Below are 25,385 nucleotides of genomic sequence, written 5' to 3' on the forward strand. Positions count from 1 at the left end.
TATTTAACACTGCACCTGGGCGCCGGTGCAGCGGCCCTTGCACACTTGTCACTGTATTCAGGCCATACAGCGCGTCGCTTCCAGGGGACGCCCTAGCATTAACACAATTTCTTAAAGGATTCATGTCATTTTTGTTCATTAAAAATTAATAAAATTAACATAGTAATATGACATAAATGCAATGCACACGTAAATCCCAAATCCGTAACATCGCTCGATTTCTTAGCATAAACTTCATTTCAGAAAATAAAATAGAAACAGTCTTTTACAGAATTTGCAGGATACAAATGCAGCCAAACGGCCTAAACTATGTATCAGTTGCAATTTCTTACTCAATACTCATAGAAGTAGCAGAAGATGCCATCACAACACTGTAAATTTCATTTGAAAAAAAAAAACTGATTTTTCCTATTTTGTGTGCCGAAGATGAAGCTTTCAACTTCCAACTTTAACATGCTTGCTTAAATCAACTGGCAAGCTTGCGACTAAAGAGAGAGCTAGGGGTGATGAAGTGTAAGCTATGAGCGGCCAACCATGGAAAACTCGTGGAAAACTCGCGAACACGAACAATGGAGTGTTGAAAATGTAAACCTAAGAAATTGTATGGAAGAAATATCTAAAAAATGAAATAACTTTTGGTGGTTGGTAGTTGAACTTTTATTATGGAAATCTCTAGAATGTGTTTCTAAAATTATCTTTGTACAAGTATAAAAATGCATTGAGTCTCGTCATTTTGATGTAAGAGAAAAAAAGAAATCTAATAGAAATTCCTCTTATTTTGAACTTAAAAACTCTTCTTGATATCATTTTATTTCTTATAATTTATATCATATTTTAATTATTTATTTATTTTTTAACTTCTGACCCAACTAAGAGAAATTCACATGCACATCACATATGCAAGTTACAAACTCAAAACCTTTTAATTAATTGTCTAAGCTCTCAACCAATACATCAAAATGAGCTATGTATGTTATAGTGTTTTAATTGAAAGTTCCAGGCAAGCCATCACTCGATCTTTCGTTTTTATTAGAGACGCTTGAAAATACCATACAGTATATGTATCTCCTCCCTCAAGATATGTATATATATATATATACTGATACTTCCATAAGCAGACCAAGCTTTCATTCAATGAGTATCAAGAATCTTTTAAGCACAGTACATCAACATACCTGCTGCACTTCGATGGAGGACAGTAAAAGAGAATGTTCAGAATAAAGTTGAATCTGTTGGCTCAGCTGCTAGTACATGCATTAGAATATAATGAACCAGCGCTCCAATATCTGCTTCTTCATAGGAGGTGGCAAACTTCACTAGGTGAGTACAAAGGAATTAGATCAAGGCTTATAAGAGGAATATTTAGTTATAAATCTGCTTAAATAGGAATGCAATTGAACATCTATTAGCTGCGCTGACGCTACTATACTAATATGCAAATGAAAAGGCTTATGTTATATTAATGTACATGAACATTTTCTTATTATTTTTTAAATTTATTAATCTAGCAATTAGCTACTTTCTGGTATGTATTAATCAACTTATGCTTTTTGTGGTATGATAGCTTTTGATTATTATTTTTTTCACTATTTTCAAAGAAAAGAACATGAAATGCTTAATAGCTAGAAATTCTAATGCGAGGAAGGAGTGCAAGTATACAATCAATATCTACAACTAAAAAATTACAAGGGCACGCTTGCAATGCACATTTTTTAAAATCATTAAATGACTAATTATATTGTTTACTCAATTTGTTAAATATGAAGACAATAAAGAAAGATGAAAAAAAATTCTTTGAAAAATTATTTTAGAAGAGCATAACAAATTATGTAGTGAAGCAAATTATAGATTGATTACAAAAATGAAGTGTAGTGGCTCTAAAAAAGATGTATAAATATAGGAATTTAGGTCCAGAAGAAATAATTATCAATATTTGGATATTTTTTGAGAGATATTACAATAATTTAACTAAGAATTTTTTTTTTGAGCCAAAGGTCTCATCCTTAAAAAATTCAGTTAACTGTTTAATAGAAGAATTAAACTAATGATTCATACAACAAAGCTATGAACATGATTACTGGAATATATGATCAAATAACTAATTAAGCTTCATACCAAAAAGGTGTATTATGAAAGCAATTTTTTTTTTTTTTGTTTTAAGATAATTAAAAGAGAAGCATAGATAAGATAAAACAATCTAAATATGAATTTTATTGATCATAAGAAGGCATGATCCATTATTTTGACTCTTAACATGACACAATGGAGAAAAAGGATTCATGGGACCGACCCTACAATGGGATAAATGTCTGATGTTGTTGTGGTTGTATAAGAAGACATAGGATCAGTACTATTAGAATTAATTTGATATGCATTAAGGCAGAAAGGTGTGTCAAAATTATATTGACATTATAGGATAAATATGATGGAGCCCAAGCTAATATTTGTAGTTGTAGAGTAAGTCAGAAGTTTCTAATTACCATAGATATACATCAAGGTTCCATACTGAGTCTGTATCTTTTGCATTAGTTATCAAGAAGCTTACAAAAGATATTCGAAGAAATGCCTATATGCTTTTTGTAGATGGTGTAATTCTAATTTGTGACATAGCCATTGAAAGTAATAAAATGCCTTAGAATTACTGATGTGCAATCAAACATGCAAGGATGATTAGATTAAGGAATTTGCACATTTAATATTTAGAGCATAATAATTATATCTTTATAGTGATTTCGAGAGACAACATAAAACACAAAGAGCAGTGGCATAAGCTTAGGCTAAATCACATGTGTAGGAGTTAAGCCTGTAAAATAATCAATTAGTCTAACATTGCATATATGAAAAGTTTCAACAAGAAATTCCTAGACTAACAATGAGATTAATACTATGAAGGATCCCTCACACAACTCTATAATTTACTAGGCTTTATCGGAGGACTAACACGATCTCAGTGAATCAATTAAATTCCATAATTGAAAGTAACGAGAAAAATAAAGAGTGAGGGAAAGAGTTCACCAAAGGTAGATGGCGACAGATGGATTGGTTGATGTCCCACAATCATCCAAGATCCGGTTGGGAGGTGTTCCTCAATTGACGGTGCCAACGTGAAGATGATGCGTTCAATGTAGCTTTCCGCGGAGTCATCGACGTCCAAATTGAAATCGAAGAATGGAGATCAAAGAATGTTGGTCCGGTCCAAAGAATCCTCTACAAACCCATGATCAACATTTGGGTCGGCCATGCATGATTGTCTAAGAGAGAGAGTAGAGAGTGAGAGGGGGAAGGGATCGGGTAGGTTTAGCCAAGCAAAGGGGAAGAAGGGAAAATGATTAAATCTGGAAATAATTTCAGATTTAGTGAGTAATTAAAGAGTAATTTACTTGAAATTTGAATTTGAAACGAGTGGGAATTATGAAGGAAAGTGGGGATGGGCTTGAATTAATTAGATCCTTAATTTATGAGAACTAATTAATTAGAGAGAGGAGGGAGAAGGGGCCGGCCAAGGAGAGAGGAGAGAGAGAGAGAGAGGGGTTAGGCATTAAGGAGGTGGGCCCAAGTAATTAAGGGGATTGAATACTTAAATTTGAAATTAATTTTAGATTTAAGTTAATTGGGAGGTTTTCCTAAATTAAAGGAGGAGAATTTAAAAAGAGTTTTGAAATTCAAATATTTTGATTTTGAATTTAATTCTCGTCCTAAATTAGTGGGGCTAAATTAAGAAAGCATGTATGGTGGATTCGAGTTCAAAATTTTGGAGGGAATTATGTGGCCGGCGGATATTGTGGGGGAGAAGGATGTGGCCGGCGGCTTTAGGTGGTGGAGCAATGGGCCGGCGGGTGAAGGCTTCAAGCCGGCGGCCAAGGGCTTGGGCTAGGTAACTTAGATCCACGAATTGAACACTTTCCTAATATGGATTATGTCAATTTAGTAAAGAATTCAAAATATGAATTTGAAATCATATTTTGAGTTAAAGCTCCCTCCTAATTTTCATGCTCCACTTTTGAAAAGAGACAAGACAATCAATTTTGGATCCATGGGAGGGGAAGTCCAATGGTTAGGGTTTGGGGTTTGGGTGGTGTTTGGCTAAGGAGGAAGGGGTGTGAGTTAAGTGGAAGGAATCTTGTTGAGGTTGATCGGCAGCTTGGGGACTTAAAGGGGCCGGCGGGTGTTTGGGGAAAAAGAGGTGGTCGGATGTAGGGGAAAGGAAGAGACAATAAGAAAATACTACGAGTACTAACCGCGAGTCCCAGAATCTACCGGCTGTCACGACCTAACCCGACCGGAACGAATCCCTTCGCGTCGGGCCGCGACGGAACAATCCAGGATCTAGCTTTGGAATTTGCTTTCATACTTTCTTCCAAATAAACAGACACACAGAAAACACAAAGCTACTATAAACATCCAAATATACAGAAATTCATCAGAAATTTTATTCTTTCTTTCATCAAAATAATCATGTACATTACAGTGCATGGCTACCAACAGAAAGAATAGAACAGAACAGAAAATTCATGACTGTACAAAAATCAAAAGTACAAAATACCTAATCTCAGATCAAACACTGAACGGCTAGTCCAAGACCTCCTTCCCTTTCCCAGAACCTGAAAACCACGCAGATAACAAGAATGAGCTAATAGCTCAGCAAGACTATACCAGCCAATCAAAATCTCCAGAAACCCACATCCAAAATACATCAAAAAAGTAGTCGTACAGAATTCAGATAATCGTACAGAAAATCATCTAATCAGACAGAATTCAGATACTTGATTAACAGAATATTCAAATCACTGATACATAAGAATTCATTTCGTATAACAGAATATTCAAATCAGATTTCAAATTAGAATTATCTTCAAATCACAGAACCGACAGAATTGTACAAATCATAATCACAGAACAGACAGAATCGTACAAATCATAATCACATTGTCAAAACAGATCATATCACATATCACATATCAGATTAGATTCCCGGACCCTGACAGAATCTCAACGGATTCTGGCCCCTTATACCTTCCTTCCCTGACACAGACAGAATCTCAACAATTCTAGCCCCTTATGCCTCCCTTCCCTGACACAGACATAATCTCAACGGATTCTGGCCTCTTATGTCTCCCATGTGCTTACAGCACCAGAACATATCAGAGATACAGAATTATCATATCAGAACTTGTTTTCAGATTTCAGATTTCGGATTCCCGGACCCTGACAGAATCTCGAAGGATTCTGGCCCCTTATAACTCCCTTGTTAGCATACAAACACATCAAATCATCAAATTCAGAAATCAGATTTCGTCAGAAAAATCGTCAGCGACATAACGACAGTATACGAAAATTCCACAGAATTCACTATTTCAGAAATTTATCAAATTACCATAGATAGCAGAAAACATCATTTCAAGACTTTCATTGTACTGAAGGAAATATTTTCAACACCCAGATAATTCATTATTCGATTAAAACTCTGCAGAATTCAAAACCACCGGTAAAAATTTTCCAGAAAATACTCAAAACGTGCAAAAACATCATCTCAGAAACATACCAAAATTTACGCGGTAAAACATTTATCAATACGAAATGAAACCAGATATTCGCTAACAGAAACAAAATTCGAAACAGAAAAGTAGTCAAAATCCACATTTCTGAAAATTGAGAAAGGCAGAATGTGCCTTACCTCAAGTCGGTCAACTTTTCCAACTACGGTGACAGACGAAAACGGACTGAAGTCGCCCAAAATCCACTTTTCTCATTTTTCCTTCGTTTTTCTCTCTCCTCAGATTTTTTCTCTCTCTCCAAAATGACTGTTTGGATATTTATAAAGGTGGATCGTACGGAACGAATCCTATTCGTCCCGAGACGATTTGCCCTCTGGACAAATTTCGTTCAGACAAAATTATTATCGTCTCAGGACGAGTTGCTCTCTGGAGAAATTTCGTACAAACGAACTTGACTTCGTCCTGGGACGAACCTCTCTGTCCAAAGTTTTTGAACTGATCGTCCCGGACGATCCAACTTCGTCCGGACGATCCCACTTCGTCCGGACGATCCTGGAGGGAAAAAATGGCTTTCACACCGGCGGCTGACGGGTGATGTGTGGCCCTCTCCTAGGGTTTCTCCTCTTAAGAACTCACAAATAGATCAAGAACAAGAAAACTGAATTTTTTATTCATATTCATCATTAACTCAAAATACAAGAGAACTAGCCTATAAATAGGCCTCATGAAAAGAAAAGAAATAATAACTAAAATGCCCTTTGGGCAACACCACCACATGACCATCCCTAGGGGTAAAACGAAAAAAAATAGAAATATAAAATAAACTAGTACATAAAACACATAAAAAAAAAATAAACTTAAAATCGTAGCCGCTGATCTCTGATATCCTCATCAATTTGTAGAGCAACAATAAAGTATGTGATATGTAATTTCAATGGGTATGATGTTAATAAATTATAATTTAATATTACTAGAAGCTAAGATGATACTTAGGTGTGATAAATTTAAGTATCTTTGATCTATTAGATAAAAAATAGAAGATATATAAGAGGATATAACTTTAAAATTAAGATTGAATTATTAAAAATGGGGAAAATACTTGAGAATTTTTTTATGATAGAGGATATTATAGAATATAAATTTAAATTTTACAAGACTTCAATTAGGCAAATAATATTACATGGATTTGAATGTTACGATATAATTTATATTTAAGTTGAATGTGATAGATATAATAACAATAAGATGGATGTGTCAAAAAATTAAAAATGCCAAAAATAAGAAATAATTTTATTATTTGCATCTATTGAAAATAAGATGACTGAAAATAGATGTAGGCAATTTTGACATATGCAACAAAGAATAAAAATTTTGCTCAATACAAAGATTAAATTTGTGCCAAAGGATTAGGAAGGAAAATAAGTAGAAATAAAACTACATGGATAGAAATTATTCCAAATGATTTACGAAAACCAAACACCTTCGATTTTACTCACTAGTAACGAATGAAAAATAAGGATTCATAATACCAATCCCAAATATTGGAGTAAGGCTATAATGATGATGATAAATGAATACATATATTAATTTAAATCTAAATATATACAGAAATATAAGTATATTCTTTCATACATACAAGCATATACATGTACCTTAGATTGAAGACAGATCAATTGCTCTTTCATATTTACAACTTAATGAGACGCAAAACCAATAAATTCAGTCAGTTTTTAGCACACAACTTACAGGACTTAATGAACAAGTGGTACAAACTTTTTTTTATATTGCATACGTTAACCAAGTGTTATCAGTTATTACCTAAAAAGCCCTTAAAACCTATAATAAATCTCTTTAAAAATAACCAATGAGCCGACGTTAGTAAACTAGAGGGGTTCCAAAAGCTTGAAGATGGTGTCCTTCACCCTTAAATTGCCATTATTCTGAAGTTAATAATCCTAAGGCTACTAGTTATTGCAGATTGAGTTAAATGCTCAATCTTTAGCCTTTTTTTTTTTTTGATAAAGGATAACCAAGAAAATCTATAAGAGCGTTAAAAAATATCACAAAATTTGACTCTACAATCACATATTCCGAATTTTAACCTCTACCTCATCACTCTACAATCAGTAGTCTCCTAAGACAATTTCGGCAACCTCCTGATGTCCCCTCCCCTAGCGGGGAGGTCGGGGCAGCACTTGCCATTATTTATTTATGCCCGAATCAAAGATCAACGGCGAAAGATCTTCTATTTAGCAAATTCATCTGCCCGGATTAAAAATTAATGGTGCATTTCCTTAAAACTTAAAACCATCAGCCCAAATCAAATATAGATGGTGCGGGTCATCAAATTGGAAAATTTACACCTGGATCATAGATCGAAATCGTCGGTCTTCGAATCTAAATTTCTCCCTCCTAGATCAAAAATCGATGGTGTGGGGTCTTAAAATTATCATGTTTCTTTTTACTACCAAAGTAAATTAAAAATTAAAATTAAAATCGATACAAGCGATTGGAATGATCGTGCATGTGTAAAGCATAGATAAGTAATTCAAACTGAAACTAGATATTGTTTCCCTTTGATTGACAATCCTGATACACCTGGGCGTATATCTGGAATACTCATGTATTAGAACCACAAATTGGAGGCTACGGAAGGTAACACATGAGATTGTGCAAATCGGAGGTGACGAGCACACAAGCTTTGTCTCGTGTGTAGGTTTTGCTAGTCAGACATCAGGTTTAAAACAGGTAGGCTGTGGTGTCAGACGAGTGGAGCAGGTTGTCGCACGTGCTAGGACTTCGAATGAGCAAAGCGGGCATAAGGGTCAGTTGCATGAGGTGGCCTTACGGCAAACAATTATGCCAGACATTATTGAATCAAATCAGTGGCACGGGCTTCGGGCTCAATTCCGCGGGCGGAGGCAGAGATAGGGGCTATTCACGCGTAGTATAGGGGCATTGAATCGAGAGAGGTGAAATATGGAGTGGAGAATTAAAGATTGCAAAACAGAGCATAAGTTCCTTTTCTTTCATCATGTATTTATCAGTTGAGTGAACGTATTGTATCGAATGAAGGCATCTTTTTTGAAATGATGCTTATTTTCACTAGACTTATGCGGCGGTGTATTCATTAGAAAATTTTCCTTCTTTTCCTTTTTTTATTATTAATTTTATTTTAGTCAACATTCTAATTCTACTAGTACGCCTGAAACTGTCTCTCTCCCAAGAAGAATATGATCATCCCTAGAATGCTCCCAAAGTCCTAATAGACGACTACCACTCAAGCAGCTTCCTCTAGTTTTATTGCAGCAATTCATTCAAGTACATCTCAAGTCTTAAATTATGATGCAACATCTCAAATGATAGACAACCCATAATTATTTTCATCACTTATAATACAAATTCTTCCTCCCGCCATCATTGTTGATGGATCTCTATTTCCAATCTTTGGAAAGGATTCATTACCTCTCCTTAATAACTCTACATAATGTCTTTGCAGGCTCCAAAAATTTGCATTGGCTCTAAGAGAGTTTCTTATTCAGGATTTAATTTTCAGAAGGTAAACAAAAATGCAAAAAAGACACTATCCAAAGACTTTACACTTATTTTTTTTAAGATTTTATGATCTATTTCCAGGTTTCTTATAGGTGCAAGCCCCTCTAATTAAATTACCCCTCTTAACGATGAGATAGAACTTTAACATCCTTCTTGTTGCCCTATCCAAAAGATACAATCCTAAACAAGGAAAATGGAAGAAAAACCACTGTTATATACTAGATTCTTATGAGCTTATCAATGCACAATATAGTAGCTGGATTGAGTGGCAGTTCATATTTACTGTTCCATTTCAAATTCTTCATGCCCTAACAGTCATGAAAGGCAATGTATGAAGAGATTAATGAATATTAGTTAGTTTTAAGTATCTCTTGTAAGATTTTATAGAAAAGTTTCAGTCAAAGGAAAAAAGTCCTTAAATACAATTCACTCATGAAAAGGTTAAAAAGTATCATAGAATATCAAGAAGGCATTAAGATAGTTGCTCAACATTTACTATTGTGTAAACATGTAAGCAGTCAGAAAAGCGGTGGATGAACCACTACCCCATGGAAGAAGAGGGAACTCCCATTGCTGCTTAGGCACCGTGAAAAAGTACGCTGCTACCTGCAAAATTTTGCAACAATATAGAATATGCGAATAGAAACTAGAAGAGAAATAAAGAATGATGACTATATATACCCAAACATACAAGAATTGATGCAGCAAGAGCATGGGGAGAGCTGAAAAGCATTGAAGTCTGTTCTTTTTCATAAAGAAGATCCATGATCTCCATGCAAACTTCAAGGCTTACAAGGCTCCCTACTTTTGATAACTCCCTGCACTCAAGTTCAAACAAGATGAAAAAAAGGTCAAATGCATGCCATTTAAATAAAATTGATAATAATAAGAAAACTTCATGTAAGTTCACTACAGTAGTAAATTATATTGTTATTCATAACATATTATTGTTGGGATCATAAAAATCCCCATCTAATCAAGCATAATTTTTTTATACTAAGCATGTGATAGATCGGCAAGACTGGCCCCAGGAGGGCCGACTGAACCAGCCCTAGGGCTGGTTTACTCTAGGCGGCCAACCAAGCCGCTGGCCCCCTTGTGGAGCCCATCACTTGAAGATGTGGGGGTGGTTTAGGCAGGTTTTGATTTAGGGAGGGGTTGTTTAGTGAATCGGAGTTGTATTTGTATGCTTTAAATATATGAGATTGTCTAGGGTTAGGGTTATCTTGATGTTTGCTGAATTTTGGATAGTTACTAGGGTTTGTTTGGGTTCTAACCACCAGCTAGAGATTGGCAGAGACGGATCCTCCTCTCCAATTGAGGATCCATTGTATATTGTTCATTTTCTTCCATGTTTTATCAATTAAAAATGTTTATTTTTTGTTATTTCTTCTAAATTCTTCTCCAATTTGTTTTTGCAAGTGCTGAAATTTAGATTTAGCAAGAAAAACTCTAATTCCTATAAGTGATTCCTATCAGCATGCACTTGAGAAATTTAAATAAAATCAAAAGATCTTAACAAATTACATATTAAACTTCAATACTATAGTGAGAATAAAAGGAACTCCAAACAACAAAAGTTTATAGTCAACATGTTTGCTTAGTCGTGACAAATTGAAGGAGACTAAACACATTTGAATTCTAGCATCTTTGGGGCTTGAGCTGGCCTAATTGACCCTAGGTGCATCGGTCCAAATTGGTATAGGGGCAAGACTGCCCCCACCTTCCCACATCACACAAATCACACACAACATCAACGCACCTTAAGAAGGCCATCCATCTAGCCCTCCAACATTCTCTCTCTACAAACAAGCATTCTACGAGTCCAATCATCCCAAGATGTGTCTGCCTTCTCATAGTTTATCCAATTAGATATGAACTTCCAAGAACTATTGTGACCTCAATAGGCCTGTAATGTGCAACCCATATGCAACGTGTGATTCTCTTAAGGAGACAAACAATGATAAAAAAATTTAGGCCTACATCAACTTTTTTTGGCAACGATAAATTTGATTCGCAAACTTTCTTTGAATTCCCCCAACAATTTAACCAATAGATTTTCAATTAGTTAACTTTGTTGGGTTCATAACATTGATATCTATAATGCAACATACTTTGCTTGTTGATTAGAAACATCACAAACTATCACCATTGTCATACCACCATTATTGAATGTTGATTGGTTACCCAACCTGACTTTGGCTTGGGTCGATCAAATAGGCCAACTTAGGGGAAGGGACATGCCAAAACTTGTGTAAGCATCATCTTATTGACCCCGTGCAACCTTGTCAACCTTTAGTCGTCTAAAGCATATACCATTAACATCTGATATAGCTTTCCCTAAATTTTATAATTTAGTTGTAATCCCAGTACAGGACGATACGTGAAACAATAATAATTAAAAAAGATTAATCTTTCCCGATAGTAATGCTAAACCAAAGAACCTCAATCAGGCAATCACCTGAATTGCATGAGAAGCTCTTCGAGGAAAATAAAAGCAACTTGAGATGCACCAATGTCAAATTGCGTCATCTAAACAACAACCAACTTGACTTTGAAATATGGGATGCCAATTTTATTTCTGTACAAAAAAAATAACCAAACCAAGAAATATTTTTATCCACTTTAGAGGATCATACCTCCAAAAAGAGCCTCTCCTGCAAAAAAAGGAATAAAAATCCATCAATCATGAGAAAGCACGGAATAATAACACCACCAAACAATATTGGTTAAATGTGCAATTTTGTTTGATATATTGAGCAAAATCCATAGTTTGGTCAATAGGATTCAGCAAAATGTGTCCAATTTGAAGACCCGCTAGTGCAGCACAAATTAATTCACAACTTGGTATTGACAGGAAGAAAGGACAATGTTATTCTGAAGCATTTCTATTAATGAGTAAAAGAAGCATCAATGATGAGAGTAAATAAAATAATAATTTGGAAGAAAAATGAGTAGATGAATAACAACATAACAAAAAGTTTGACAAAAGATATACCCAAAATAGAGTTATAATCGAAGGTAGCAATAAAGAAAGACGATCTATAAAGTCAAACCCAAATAACTATGAGATAAAGCTTCTTTTTTTAATGTGATAAATTTTTTATTTTTTTTTTTAATGTGATAAATCTAATGGATGTAGGACATCTTAATATTAGGGTTTCTAATACGTAACTAGTATGAGATGCACAAAATCATGGAACAAGCATATGAAACTTCAAGGTTCACAACTTAAAATTTAATAATTATATGTTACTTGACAGGAAAATTAAAAAAAATAAAAAAATCTATACAAATGATGATTTAATAATTTTTTAATTAGAAATAACAAGTAGCTGTAGAAACTTAAAAACATGAAAAATAAAACAATCTAGTTGACAAATCATACTCTCTTCCACTGCCTCCCCTATTCCCTTCAGGCCCATAAACCCTATTAGACCACTCCATGACCACACTTAAATCAAACCATATCCAAGCCCATCCCCTCTTCAAGCCTCCACAAATAAATCCACTTCCACCTCCAACTCTTGGCCGACATCAACAGTCACTTAAAACCCAACCTTATTTGTCATCACAGTTCTCTAATATATCTATTATAATGCCATACGTCATTATCAAATCAAGAGAGTGCATTCTCAAGATCCGCCCACCACCATCCATCTTAAGTATTCATTAATTTATTTGATGAATTGAGGCTTAATTCATGCTTAATTTCTTGCCTAAGACCTTTAACGAAATAGAATACAACCAAAGGAATCTCTAACAAAATAATATTTGGCTACAAGATTTTAAAACCTTATAAATATTCAAAAATAGCCTAGTCACCTTGTTCAAAGTTCTTAAAATTATCATGTAGTTGGCCCCTACAATAACTAAATGAAAATATTATTTTATGTTTATGCTTTCTATCAACCAAAGTATATTTTGTGGTAGTAACAACATTTTTCCAAAATCGATAAAGAGGTCTACTCATTTTTATTTTAAAACTTTCAAATATTTGAGAATTAGACATATTATGTTTGAGTCTATGGGTGTAAGTGAGCTAAGTCAGCTCGAACTCAACTTGCTAACGAAAATGCAAATCGAGCTTGTTGAATTAAGCGCTTGAGCTCGAGCTCAGATTACAACTCATATGACATAGAGCTCGAGTTTGACCTCCACCGAACTTGACACGTTGGCTCGTGAGTCACTTGTATCTTCCCTTCTTAAGTTAAATCTCATTTCTACTAGGTTAACATCCTTTCTTGGCTAGACATCCCACTTGTCTCCCGGCCCAAGAAAATAAAGCATAAGTTAAAGTCGTTATCCAATAAGTCGAACTCCATCTCAATACACAAGCTCGACTCTGGCCCAAGCTCAATTTCGAGCATACCCTTGATTGGATGAGCTGAGCTCTAGTTTGGTGTGACTCAAGCTCGGCTCAACTTGTTTACACCACTAACATAGTCCACTAAGCTATATATCCAATGTGAAATTACTCTAAAATCATACATCTCACCAAATGTAGAAATATAATTCTTAATCTTCTAGTAGTCATATTGGAAATATAAAAAATCATAAATAAATAAATTTAATTTAATTTAAATTGCATCATTTTATTATTTTGTTAAATTACCTAATTATCATGCCCGACCTCTAGTTGATAATATGACAATCCAAAGCTCTGCTACCAAATCAAAATGCATACGTCTTAAGGGTATGATTGTTGGGGATGTAAAAGAAAATCACACAATAACGTGCAACTAGCAGCGCAGGCGAGTTCGGAGTTCCACTTTAGCAGGCGTTGGGGCGCAGTAGCGTGAAACATGCAACTTGTGACTGAGCTATGTCATCACCCGGGATATGGGTTAGCTGGGTCAACATTGGGTTTTTGGGTCAACCCGAACCTGACCCATTTTTCAGACGGGTCAGATATTCGAACCCGGACCTAACCCGTTTTACAAACGGGTTGACCCAAACCCAAATTTTTTTGGGTCGTGTCAACTTTTGACACACCTAATTTATGTACTCTGAATGTCATACATTTTCCTATATGTTGGTACACTTAAGCTCTTTAAGAATATTACACAACTACTACACTATATTTATACTAATGATTTTCTTTCAACTTTTACATTCCTGCAAGTCTTTAGAATGTACCTATGAATGTTATGTATACATGTTCAAAGTCTATAAAAAGTAGTGTTGTATATAGATCAAGTTGTACAGCGTCCAGAATTGTAAAGAATCATATATACTTGTTTACGTACTTATATATATATATATATAGATTAAGATATTATCTTTAAGTGAATGAACAGTGGGGACTCATAAAATAGACCTAAAGTAGATGGATAAGGCTAATGATGATGATCATCATCATTTTAAAGCATTTGATCTTTAAAGGAAATACACTTCAAATAGAAACAAACTACATATTTGAAGTATATAAACATTTGATCCATGGAGCAACGGTAACATGTCATCCGTTTCAGTTAAAAATATAATAATCTGATCAACACATAACAGTAATCGAAGTTACAAAGAAGCACACTCACGGCCATGGCAAAATCCCGAGTCGTGAAACACTGATCACTGATGAGCATATCCCCCAAGCTCTTTAAGCTCTTTACTGAAAGGGGCCGAGTTTCATGCAACTGCAGCACATATAATAAACAAAAGAACAGTAAAGATTAAAAAAAAAAAAAAACTATGGGAAAATGGTAAACAAAAAGGTGCGATTTACTTTGCTGGAAACCCAAATTGAAACTAGAGCGAAGAGCTGCAAGTTGCTCTCCGTCAAAGGATTCAGAAGCCAGAAGTTCCTTTCACATTTGGCCACGTCGAACAAATTGTGTTTCCTGCCGGGACAAAATCTCGAGGATTACGCATTAATTGACACGATGAAACGTCAAACAAACGAAAAAAGAAGAATACGATGAGAAACCTGGAGCGAGAGACAGAAGGGAAGAAGCGATCGGCAAAGAAGGAAAGCGCGGTGTATTTGACGATTGGACGAACAAGGAGTTGCTTTCAGGATTGGAATCGGTGGAAAAGTATTTAATCATTTTCACCATTGCGAACTGGGGATTGCGGAGGAGACTCAGTACTAGATTTTAGTTTTACCTGGGCAGAGTCGATGAGAAACTCAAGAAGGTGACGACGCAAAACACTGTGAGAATCGGAGCTCTCCCACTCCATCTTCTCGTCTGTCTTCCCCAACTCTTGCTCAAATCTCCTCATCAGCATTAAATAAACTATATAAGTAATCGATTAGTAATTAATCAGCTTGATTAACCGATAATTAATCAGGCTTTAATCCAAAAAGTTGGCGACGGCTAAAATGTTTTATAGAAAATCATAAACAATATATTATTGAAATAAAAATACAAAAATTTCTGTGTAAATTATCCAATTTAGATATTTATAATATTTTAGCATAAATAATTATAATAAAAGAAAGTTTGTAATTAAACACGCCATTAAACTATTTATAAATAACAAATTATTTAGAATGAAGAGTAATAACTTTATTGTTTTCTTTAATATTGAATTGAGTGAGAAAATGAATAAGTATGAAAAATAAATAAGAAGTTCGTGTATATTTCTTAATAATTGAAACATCGTATAGTTCAAAATAAACATATTCATTCAATATATATAAAAGATCGGGACTCGAGAGGGCTACATTAAATGCTACACTTTGAATTAAAAAATATATATATATACGATGTGACAAGTACATATTGATTAGACATGTGAACTAAGCTAAGTGGTGCACATGTGATCCTGGGTAGGGAATGAATACTTTGGGCATGTACGACAATTATAATGTAGGGCACGTTTATAAAGGTGATTCCCTAGGAATAAGTGGAGAGTCCTAAGAAGTATTTTGCAAGTCCTATGGGGAGAAGTGGTAATAAGCTAGGGATGAATTCAATTAATGAAGAGTTTGTAGTTTTATAAGTGTGAGCTACTTGTAGCTTAATCCAAGCTATCTGCAAAATGTTGGTGGCATTGATTGTGGATAATTATTATGGGAGAGCGAGTTATCTTATAGAGAGTGCCCCATATGGTGCGAACCTATATGGACAAGTCCTTTGGTCGAACCTGTTATAATTCAAAAATTTACAAAAGATTTTTTTTACCTAGAAATAGTAAACAAATTATTTCGGAATCATAATAAGTCCAAATCTCAAACCGTCTTCTCCATAACATAAATGTTATTATATTTCAGTTTCATTAATTTTTATATAATTTTTGGGTAGTTGTGAAATTTTTAAGAAATTGACACATGACGGTGCAAGTGACTTTCTGGGACAGTTAAGTGTCCGTTTTACAAACCGATTTTAACCAAGCTTTCTAGATCTGCTCACTTAATTTATGAATGTTTTTTTCATAATTTTTGGATCTTCAAATTTGAAGATATAAAAAGATTTGTATGATTTTTTTTCTTAAAATCCAATAATTTGAATAATTATATTTATACCCTTATATTAATATATTATAAAAATATCATCCCGCCACTTATAAAACTTATTAAATTACTTTGCTTTTTCGTTTTCCCCAATGAGAGAATGAAAAATAGGATTTGAGAAGAAAAGTGATGAGAGAGAAAAAAAAAGCTAGAGTTTGGTAGTTGCAGAGCCATTTTAGTTCGGCCTTATTGGGAACTTTGTTCGTCCCGAGGTAGGTTATATTTTTCCTATTTCAGTTTTGAATTTTTTTTATCAAATTTGTATTTTCATTATAAAAAAATAAGGATAATTTTATTTTAGTAAAAAATTTATCTCGTAACTTTTTATGTGTTATCAAAATTAAGATTATGAATATTTTGAGTATATTAATTCTAAAAAATTTGTTGCTGGGTGATTTTAAAAAGTTGTGATTTTTGCTTTTTTAAAAATTTTATTTTGACATATAAAAAAAGTATTTCAGTTCAATTAAAACTTCATAATGATATTTTACAATTTAATAATTTATTTATATTTTGAAACAGTGAATTTTTGTTCAATTATGTTTATGTTGCCTACCGTTGAGGTGTTTTGATAATTTTTGAATTTAATCTAATTATGCTTTAATTGATGGAATCTTTATAAAAAATATATGAAAGAAAATGTAATATGATGTCATGTCGATGGGATTTTGTTATGCCGGCACGATGGGCGATTATATAAGGTAAGATTATATAAATTATGTCTGGGCTTGCAGGCTATCAAGGTGGGATTATATTATGTCGGGGCCTACGCATAACGAGGTGGGATACTGTTCGAAGCATTATATATATACTAATAATATATAAATATATTATATATATATATATTACTTATTTATTTGGGATTGAGAGCCATTTGTAAAATGAAAATCTGTTATATGAAGTTTGATTTCAGCTTATGCTTAAGTTTCAGTTTCAGTTTTTTCGTACAATATTTCAGTTTATTTTTTACAGTACACTATTTTTAATTGTCTTTTGTTTCATTATTGATTTCTATTTTATGCTGCAATAGTCTACTAAATCGTATTAGCTCATTCTTACTTTTGCTTTCATTTTTCAGGGCAGGGGAAGGGTATGGAGCAAATTGAGCAGTTTTGGATAGCATACTATGATTTTGTGGTACAATATATTATTGTTAGTTTTGATTTTTGCAGGCTTAGCTTTTATTTTGTTATTCTTTCTTCCGCCAAAACACTGTTAGACTTCAAATTGTATATGTTTTGGATGATACATAAAAAATTATATTGAGATTTAGTAGTCTTTTATTTTATATTGCATTCAATAGTAGTCTTTTATTTTATAAAATGAAAGTTTTATTTCAGTACTTCTCCAACTAGATATTGGGGTCAATTTTGCTGCAATCAGATACGATATGAAAGTTTTATTTCAGTACTTCTCCAATTATATCAATTTTGACAGAACCTTCCAAAAATAAGCACGCCTTCCCCCTAAGGGCATGCTCGTATATCAAGAGCAAGAGCTTCACTGGGGTAAGCAATTAGTTGTTCATAGGTTTATGATAGAGATTGCACTGTAAGGTGAAGCTTCTTTTGAGATAAGCAACAGCATGCTCTATAAAACCCCCTCAGATTTCATGATTTTTGGGTAGGATCTTCCAGTACGAAGTAGTAATCGTCTGTACGAATAGTCTGTATGAACTGAACAAGTGCAAAATAGAGGAGATTGTCCTGGTACGAAAATCAATTATCGTCCGTACGAATGTGGTCTTAATGCAGTACAGAGCCGATCGTACCGGTACGAACGTAAATATCATCCGTATGATCGAAAATAACTTTTAATACAATGATTGACTCGTTCTTGAAGAGAGAGAGAGAGAGAGAGAGAGAGAGAGAGAGAGAGAGGAAGAAAAAGGAAGAAAAGAAAAAAACTTGGTTTCGAAGGCCGCGGAGCAATTTTTGTCCGTCGACGCAGTTGGAAGAATTGCTTATCTCGCAGTAAGGAATCCATATCCTATTTTTAATTTCGAAGATTTTGTGTTTTGGTATTTTTCTACTCAGATTTGTGTTTTCATTACCGAAAAACGTGCTTATCTTTGTATTGACGGAACTTTCACCACGTAACTTTTGGTATGTTATAGAGAATGTGATTACGAACATTTTGAGTATTTATTTGTGATTTTTCTCCGGATGATTTTTGAATTACAACGATTTATATCTATTGTACGATATTTTAAAGGTTTTCTCAATTAAGCTAAATTATGTCTAGTTGATATAATGCATTGATGAGATGAAAATGAATGTGATTAAATGATTAAAAGTACTGTTATATTATTGTGATACGACTGTGTGTGTAAAAGATAAGTAAAGACTGGTTGAACCATTGGTTGGAGACTGATTGACTTGTATAGGATGGTGGGCCGACGGGCTTTCCTTTAAATATGGTTTGATGTTATCCTCTACTAATTCACGTTATACTGATTGGGAGTTATAAGGAGATGATTACTGTACCGACGGGCAAAGAGTGACGATCCTATTTATTGAGCCAACGGATAATGATACTGATACTGATACAAGACTGAAAAACACCATAATAGCCAGTGATTCTACTTGTTTTGTATGACTACTGTATTGAAATGCATGTTTTAAACTTAAATTATGTTAATTATTTCTTAAATTAATAATAATTTTCCTTTTTAAATTATTCTAATTAATTACTTACCTAAATTACTTAATCAATAATTAATTTAATTAAAATTTAAATACTTTCTAAATTTATAAAATTTATTTTCTTATTAAATTATTTTGAAATCAGAAAATTATTATTATTATTTAATTTGAATTAATAATTATTTTTTCTATTTTAAATTATTTTAACTTTTTAACTAGTTAAATTTGCCTAATTGTTAATTAATTAATTTAAAATTTAAATACTTTTCAAATTTATAAAATTGATTTTTATTAAATTATTTTAAAATATCATATCTTAATTGACTTAACCTGCTACTTTCAGTCATGCCCTTATGATAACCATCATCATCAATGCCTTCATTATCTTACATAAATTATCATTTGCGATAACTTACTTATAATAGATAACTATATTATACATTATTATAATATTTCCTCATTATTGATGTTATTCTATATTATTAAATTTTCTTTAATTGCACTCCTCTTTTCTATACATAAGCACATATATACTTATACTAAAGATGTTTCAAAAAAGATGTTATGCTTTACTCACCTTTGACAACCTTGCAAGTATAATCGTTGACAACTGAAGCACATAGTCTCTGCTAGTTTTCACAAATAAGTAGCTGTGTGTGGTCTTTATTCTCTAAATGTGATTACACAGATGACTTTGAAGGTAACTCACCTCTCTTGTATTGATATAATTTATCCTGCCCAACATTAAAAGCATAAGAAATTAAGCTTAAAGTCCATATCTTACTTTTCATTCATAACTAACATTCTATCCGCGTTCTAACCTCAATAGTGTCGTGTAAAAATGAGAATTACATATCTTAAGTGACTTAACCTATTACCCTTAGTCATGCTCTCATGATAACCATCATCATGAATGCCTTTATTATCTTACATAAATTACCATATGTGATAAGTTATTTATAGTTGAGAATTATATTATTTATTATCATAATATTTCCTCATTATTAAAGATATTCTCTATTATTGTATTTTCTTTTATTGCACTCCTCTTATCTATACATAGGCACATTTATACTTTTACTTAAAAAATTTCAAAAAAGATGTTATTCTTTACTCACCTTTGACCACCTTAGTAGCCTCTTCATCACTGACCAACATGCATGCATCATCATCAACAACTAAATCACAATATCCACTAATTTTCACAAATTAATACCATTATGTGGTCTTTATTCTCTAATTGTGATTATATTGATTACTTTTTCCTCACTACATCGATGCTTTTTATGACAATTCTCCATTAATGCTCTTAGAAAATACTCTTTCTCAGCACTCCTATATTGGCACTACTATCATACCATATTAGAAAATCAATAATGAGGATATTATATCATTAATTGTCATTAGGGTGCAATATATTCTCTTAACTGAGAACACACTATGCATTATTTATATCTTATTTTATTGTGTCTTTGTCAATATATAGGCACCATTCTATTCAGAATAATCACAAGAAATTATTTTCCCTATCGTAATATGGTATTAGATCATGACCACACCCATATGTCAATACCCTCTGTCTCTTGCAATTTCATTCTTCTTATGCCTTCCTCGATATTTTCCAACTTGACAATATATCTTGCCTTGACACCATCTGCTCCTTCAACGACATCACCCACTGCAACATCACATGCACCCACTACCCACTATCCGCCCCAACATCGCATGTGCCCGCTAACCACTATACGTGTTTGACATTGCACACATTGCAGCCTGCACTACTCATATGTAGCCGCATATGCTAATTGCCTATAACCTCACCACAATCACTCGTTATGCTTACTGAGCCTATCACATATGTATCCATAGTTCTAAAGCACCTCTATTGCACCTAATGCCTACAACCCTTTCACTCTTTTAATGATGTAGCCTTTTCGTTAGAGTGATCCTCACATCTACTATTGATTGTGTCCCCCTCCATATTCTATGATTAATTATTTCATGACTATTCCCCTCCTTTTTTGTGGTGTGCATTGATGGCTTCCTCAACTCCTATAACTTAAATATATTTTTAATTAAGCATTAGTACTACAATCAAACTTCTAGTATCAACTACCTCCAATGGCATTAGGATTTTAATTGTCTTGTTCGATCTTATTAAAAACTCAATACTTTCACTCTTAGGCTCCTAAACCATCCAGCATACCAAATGGCAGGAAAACCATCGAGCATACCAAATGGTAGGCCTCTAGCTGTGCGGTTCTCACATGGATGCTTAAAAGTATTGAACCTTCCATCACAATCATATTTCAAAAAAATGTAAAAGAAATGAGAGACTTCTTTCCACATACTTCAAAGATATTAAAATCTCTTTGGTATACACTCTCCACTATGATTTTTTTTTTCATAATAGGGTTAAAAATCTATTCAAGACCATTGTAGCACCTTGAAAAGCAAGTTTAATTAACTTCTTCAATGTCAAACCTTTACTAATGACCTAGTTGTTGGCAAAAACAAAATGAACTGCTGATTGCCAAGTTTCTCTTTAGTCATCCATCCCTCTGGTCAATTCAATCCCTATTAATTGTTGACTAAGTGATACCCAATATTTCTACAACTCACTCCTGCATGCTTCGGGTGACTAAGGTTCCCACTCCGCCTTCTTCTAGCCTTAACCATACTGCACTTGTTGCTAGTACTAAAGGCGATTGTTGTCATTGTGGCTGATATGGTGGATGTGGCTGTGTATATAGTTCCTTTCCATATTGTAAACACTATTTGAGAACTAATAATTGTTTGGACAATTTTGGATATCCTCTTGCTGCTCAACATGTTATCACTACTACTTTTGTGTTGGCTCAAGAAAAACGACGCATCAGCATGAATCCTGCTTTGCAGACATAGGAGTTCATTCTCCTTAAGTCAAAATGGAAAAATTACGTCTGGATCATAGATGGAAATCGCCGATCTTTAAATCTAAATTTCTCCCACCCAGATCAAAGATCAATGGTGTAGGGTCTTGAAATTAACAAATAACTGTTGCTTTTTAACTACCAAAGTAAATTAAAAAAAAGCCAATACAATCGATTGGAATGATCATGCATGCATAAATCATAGATAAATAATTCGAACTGAAACCATATATTATTTCCCTTTGATTAACAATCCTGATGCACTTGGGGCGTATATCTGGAATACTCACTTATTAGAACAACAAACTGGAGGCTACGGAAGGTTACACATGAGATTGTGCAAATAGGAAGCGACGGGCATGCAATCTTTGTCTCGTGTGTGGGTTTTGCTGGTCAGACGTCAGGTTTAAAATAGGTAGGCTGTGGTGTTAGAAGAGTGGAACAGGCTAGGGTGTCAACGAGCGTATCAGGTTTTGGTGTGAAGTCGCGCGTGCTAGGGATTCGAATGAGCAAAGCGGGCAGAAGGGTCGGTTGCATGAGGAGGTGGGCTTATGGAAAATGATTCAACCAAGCGTTCGTGAATCAGATCAGTGGCATGGGCTTCAGGCTCAATTCCGAGGGTGGAGGCAGAGATAGGGGCTATTTATGCATGGTATAGTGGCATCAAATTGGGAGAGAAGCAGACTAAGGAGTGGAGGCTTGAAGATTGCTAAACAAAGCATAAGTTCCTATTCTTTCGTCATGTATTTATTGATTGAGGAAACATATTGTACGAATAAAGGCATCGTTTCTGAAACTATCCTTCTATTCACTGGACTTATGCAATTCATTTCAAAATGTTCATTCTTTTCCTTTTTTATTTCTTCTTTTTTAATTATTAATTTTATTTTAGTCAACATTCTGATTATACTATTACTCCTCAAACTGTCTCTCTCTTCCAAGAAGAATATGATCATCACTAGAATGCTCCCAAAGTCCTCATTAACGACTACCACTCAAGCAGCTTCATCTAGATTTATTGTAGCAACTCATTTAAGCACATCTCAAGTCTTAAATTATGATGCATCATCTCAAAATGATAGACAACCCATAATCATAACTAGCAAAAATAACTTTTCTCTATGGCTTCGCTTTGCTCCCGACATTTCTGAGGCATGGCTAGGGCTTGGCATTGTTGACCCCTACACATAACATCATATGAAAAGAGGATAAAATGATGATTTAAGCAACACGTGCATTGACGAAACGCATCACTTAAGGGGTCAAATGACCTTCGAATGTCAAATGGATGATATCATTGCGATCAGGACAATAAATTCTTCTGGGTTGAGACCTCAAAATCGAATCCAATGAGATCAGTCAAAAGTGGCGACTGACACCCGAAATTAAAGCACGAGGCTGATCAAACGATGTCGGATCGATAAACGGACTTTGTCATTGCGTTCAAAACATTATAAATACTCAAAAACTATATTTTATTTGTTCAATTTGGATCATCCTAATGGGTGACACGAATTTCGAGACAACGCGTATTTCGAGGAAATCAGGCCTCAGCGCCACTCGGATGACGTCCGATCGTGAAATGGACTCCATCGTTGCGTCTGAAACAACATTAATACCCTAAAATCACTATCAATTAACACAAAGAAAATTATAAAGCAAAATTAACATGCAAAATAAGGCAAAATGCACGTAAATTGAGAAAACACGTGTATCAAGGCAATTGTTGTTGATTGGTGCATTGATGGCAGCCCAAATTAATGATATTTCTAATAAGAGTAAGTCATTATTAGGATTACCAATGGATTCAACCCAAAATCACTCAAATCAAAATTAATACCTTACCTCGTTTGTGCCGAAAATCTCTGCTAAATCCCTGATTTTTCGCTGAACCTCCGTCATGTGGCATAAAATCTCACATCTGACCTCGAACGAATGTCTTAGGGTGTCGTTAAAATGAAGAAAAGCAGACTTCTCTAGCTCGTTTTGGTTGGCGCTCACCTTCAGCTTTCATCTGCTCTTCTGAAGCCTCTTATTCCAGTCGTTGATTTCTACATCACACGACTCCTCTCTTTGAAACTCCCACACGGTCAAACAACCTAGATTGAATCTTCTTCAAGAGCCGGCCCGTAATCCGTCATCCCACCTTAAGCCAACTTCTCCACACCTATAGCTTTCCGATCTCACCTTCGGATTCCCTGTGATTGGCGAACTCCAGATCTCGGCAAGATTCTTCAACCCAACCTGAAGGAGCCGAGCCTCACACCCACGTGAACCACACCACAAACAAGTTGGAGAAGAACCAGCCTTCACGTGCTTTCTCTTCCTAAGCCAACACTTCAACCCAATATCAAGCAACTACAATACATGTCCGATCAGCAGTGCTTTGCTCCTCCAAACGTTGGATTCACATGATTCAAAGCTGGGTGAAGACTCCTCCAACCTGCTTTGATTCTTCATCCATCCTTCTACACCCACAACCGCGGACTTCCAAATCCTCTCCTGCCACACTCACAATATGCTCTTTGTAGTCCACGACCAGCTGCGGCTTTGCTTTGGTTTTCTCACAATTCAAGTCCAGCAAGATCTAAAGCTCCTACAACTGTTTGCACACTCCGATCGATCTTGCTTCAACACTCTGAACTCCTCTCAGACCAAGCCCCCTCCAACCTCTTGTTCTGCCAGTACACTTCAATCCACTTCACAGCCCTCCTACTTTCTCTGTTAAGGGCAAATTCTTCCTAACCGAACCACTACAACAAGCCTTCACCCACTTCTCTAACTTCCTCCACCAACCAAGCCCACCAGTTTTTTTTTTTTTTTTTTTAAAAAGGAAAAGAAAAGAGCCCACTAGCTCTTCATACCAGACAATTCAATTAGCCCATTCCACTACACCACTTAAAGCCCTTTCAAACAAACTAATCTGATACCTAAAGCCCAATTCAAAAGGCCCTTTCCCACTACAAATAGATTTCCTCTACCTATTAGAAATCTACCTTAAGCCTACATACCTCCAAATCAGCCCACTAATTCAAAAGAAGAGGAAGGTAAAAGTAAGATGCTCCATGTATTTATCCATTGATGTTCATGGTTACTTTAGTGTCTGTGTCTTGATTATTTAGTGATTTTGGTTATTTACATTGTTATCATTTGCAAGTATATATATGCATGTATCTACAAAAGGGAGGGAGAGATGTAGAGATTTCAGAAAGAAAAGAAAGGGAGATATTTTTTTAAAAAAAGGGGATGAATGAGAGGGATGAAAGTATAAAAAAAAGAGAGGGAAAGTATAAAAAAAGAGAAAAAAAAAAGAATGGAGTTT

General features: G+C 34.5%; 1 protein-coding gene across 6 annotated transcripts; it reads right to left on the bottom strand.

Moving 5' to 3' along the window:
- Positions 1-218: 218 nt before the first annotated feature.
- On the bottom strand, positions 219-24,819 carry LOC110110184 (cyclin-J18). Of its 6 annotated transcripts, none has more exons than XR_003701874.1 (11): positions 23,909-24,812; positions 15,156-15,286; positions 14,977-15,059; positions 14,776-14,890; positions 14,588-14,686; positions 11,690-11,707; positions 11,512-11,582; positions 9,742-9,868; positions 9,596-9,656; positions 1,176-1,311; positions 219-591 (listed from the first exon to the last, which is right to left on the bottom strand). XR_003701874.1 is itself a non-coding variant. In XM_020841555.2 (11 exons), the coding sequence occupies exons 1-10, from the start codon at positions 23,970-23,972 to the stop codon at positions 1,213-1,215; spliced, it is 873 nt and encodes a 290-aa protein (XP_020697214.1). In that variant the 5' UTR covers positions 23,973-24,813; the 3' UTR covers positions 219-591; positions 1,176-1,212. The 6 variants fall into 6 exon arrangements, 5 of the variants coding, with proteins under 5 accessions (XP_020697214.1, XP_020697224.1, XP_020697223.1 ...); XM_020841555.2 differs by having other exon boundaries at positions 1,176-1,316; positions 23,909-24,813; XM_020841565.2 differs by lacking the exon at positions 219-591 and having other exon boundaries at positions 905-1,311; positions 9,732-9,868; positions 23,909-24,819.
- Between the last annotated feature and the right edge of the window lie 566 nt (positions 24,820-25,385).

The sequence above is a fragment of the Dendrobium catenatum genome, unplaced genomic scaffold (genome assembly GCF_001605985.2).
Source record: "Dendrobium catenatum unplaced genomic scaffold, ASM160598v2 fragScaff_scaffold_1035, whole genome shotgun sequence".
In the NCBI taxonomy this organism is placed as follows: Eukaryota; Viridiplantae; Streptophyta; class Magnoliopsida; order Asparagales; family Orchidaceae; genus Dendrobium; species Dendrobium catenatum.

Bases quoted from the DNA above. Each gene is read 5' to 3' on its own strand.
- LOC110110184 (XM_020841555.2), bottom strand. From the start codon at position 23,972: ATGCCACATGACGGAGGTTCAGCGAAAAATCAGGGATTTAGCAGAGAT. The intron at 15,060-15,155 runs GTAAAACTAAAA...CAATCCTGAAAG, and splicing joins TTCTCATCGACTCTGCCCAG to CAACTCCTTGTTCGTCCAAT. The intron at 14,687-14,775 runs GTAAATCGCACC...TATGTGCTGCAG, and splicing joins CAATTTGGGTTTCCAGCAAA to TTGCATGAAACTCGGCCCCT.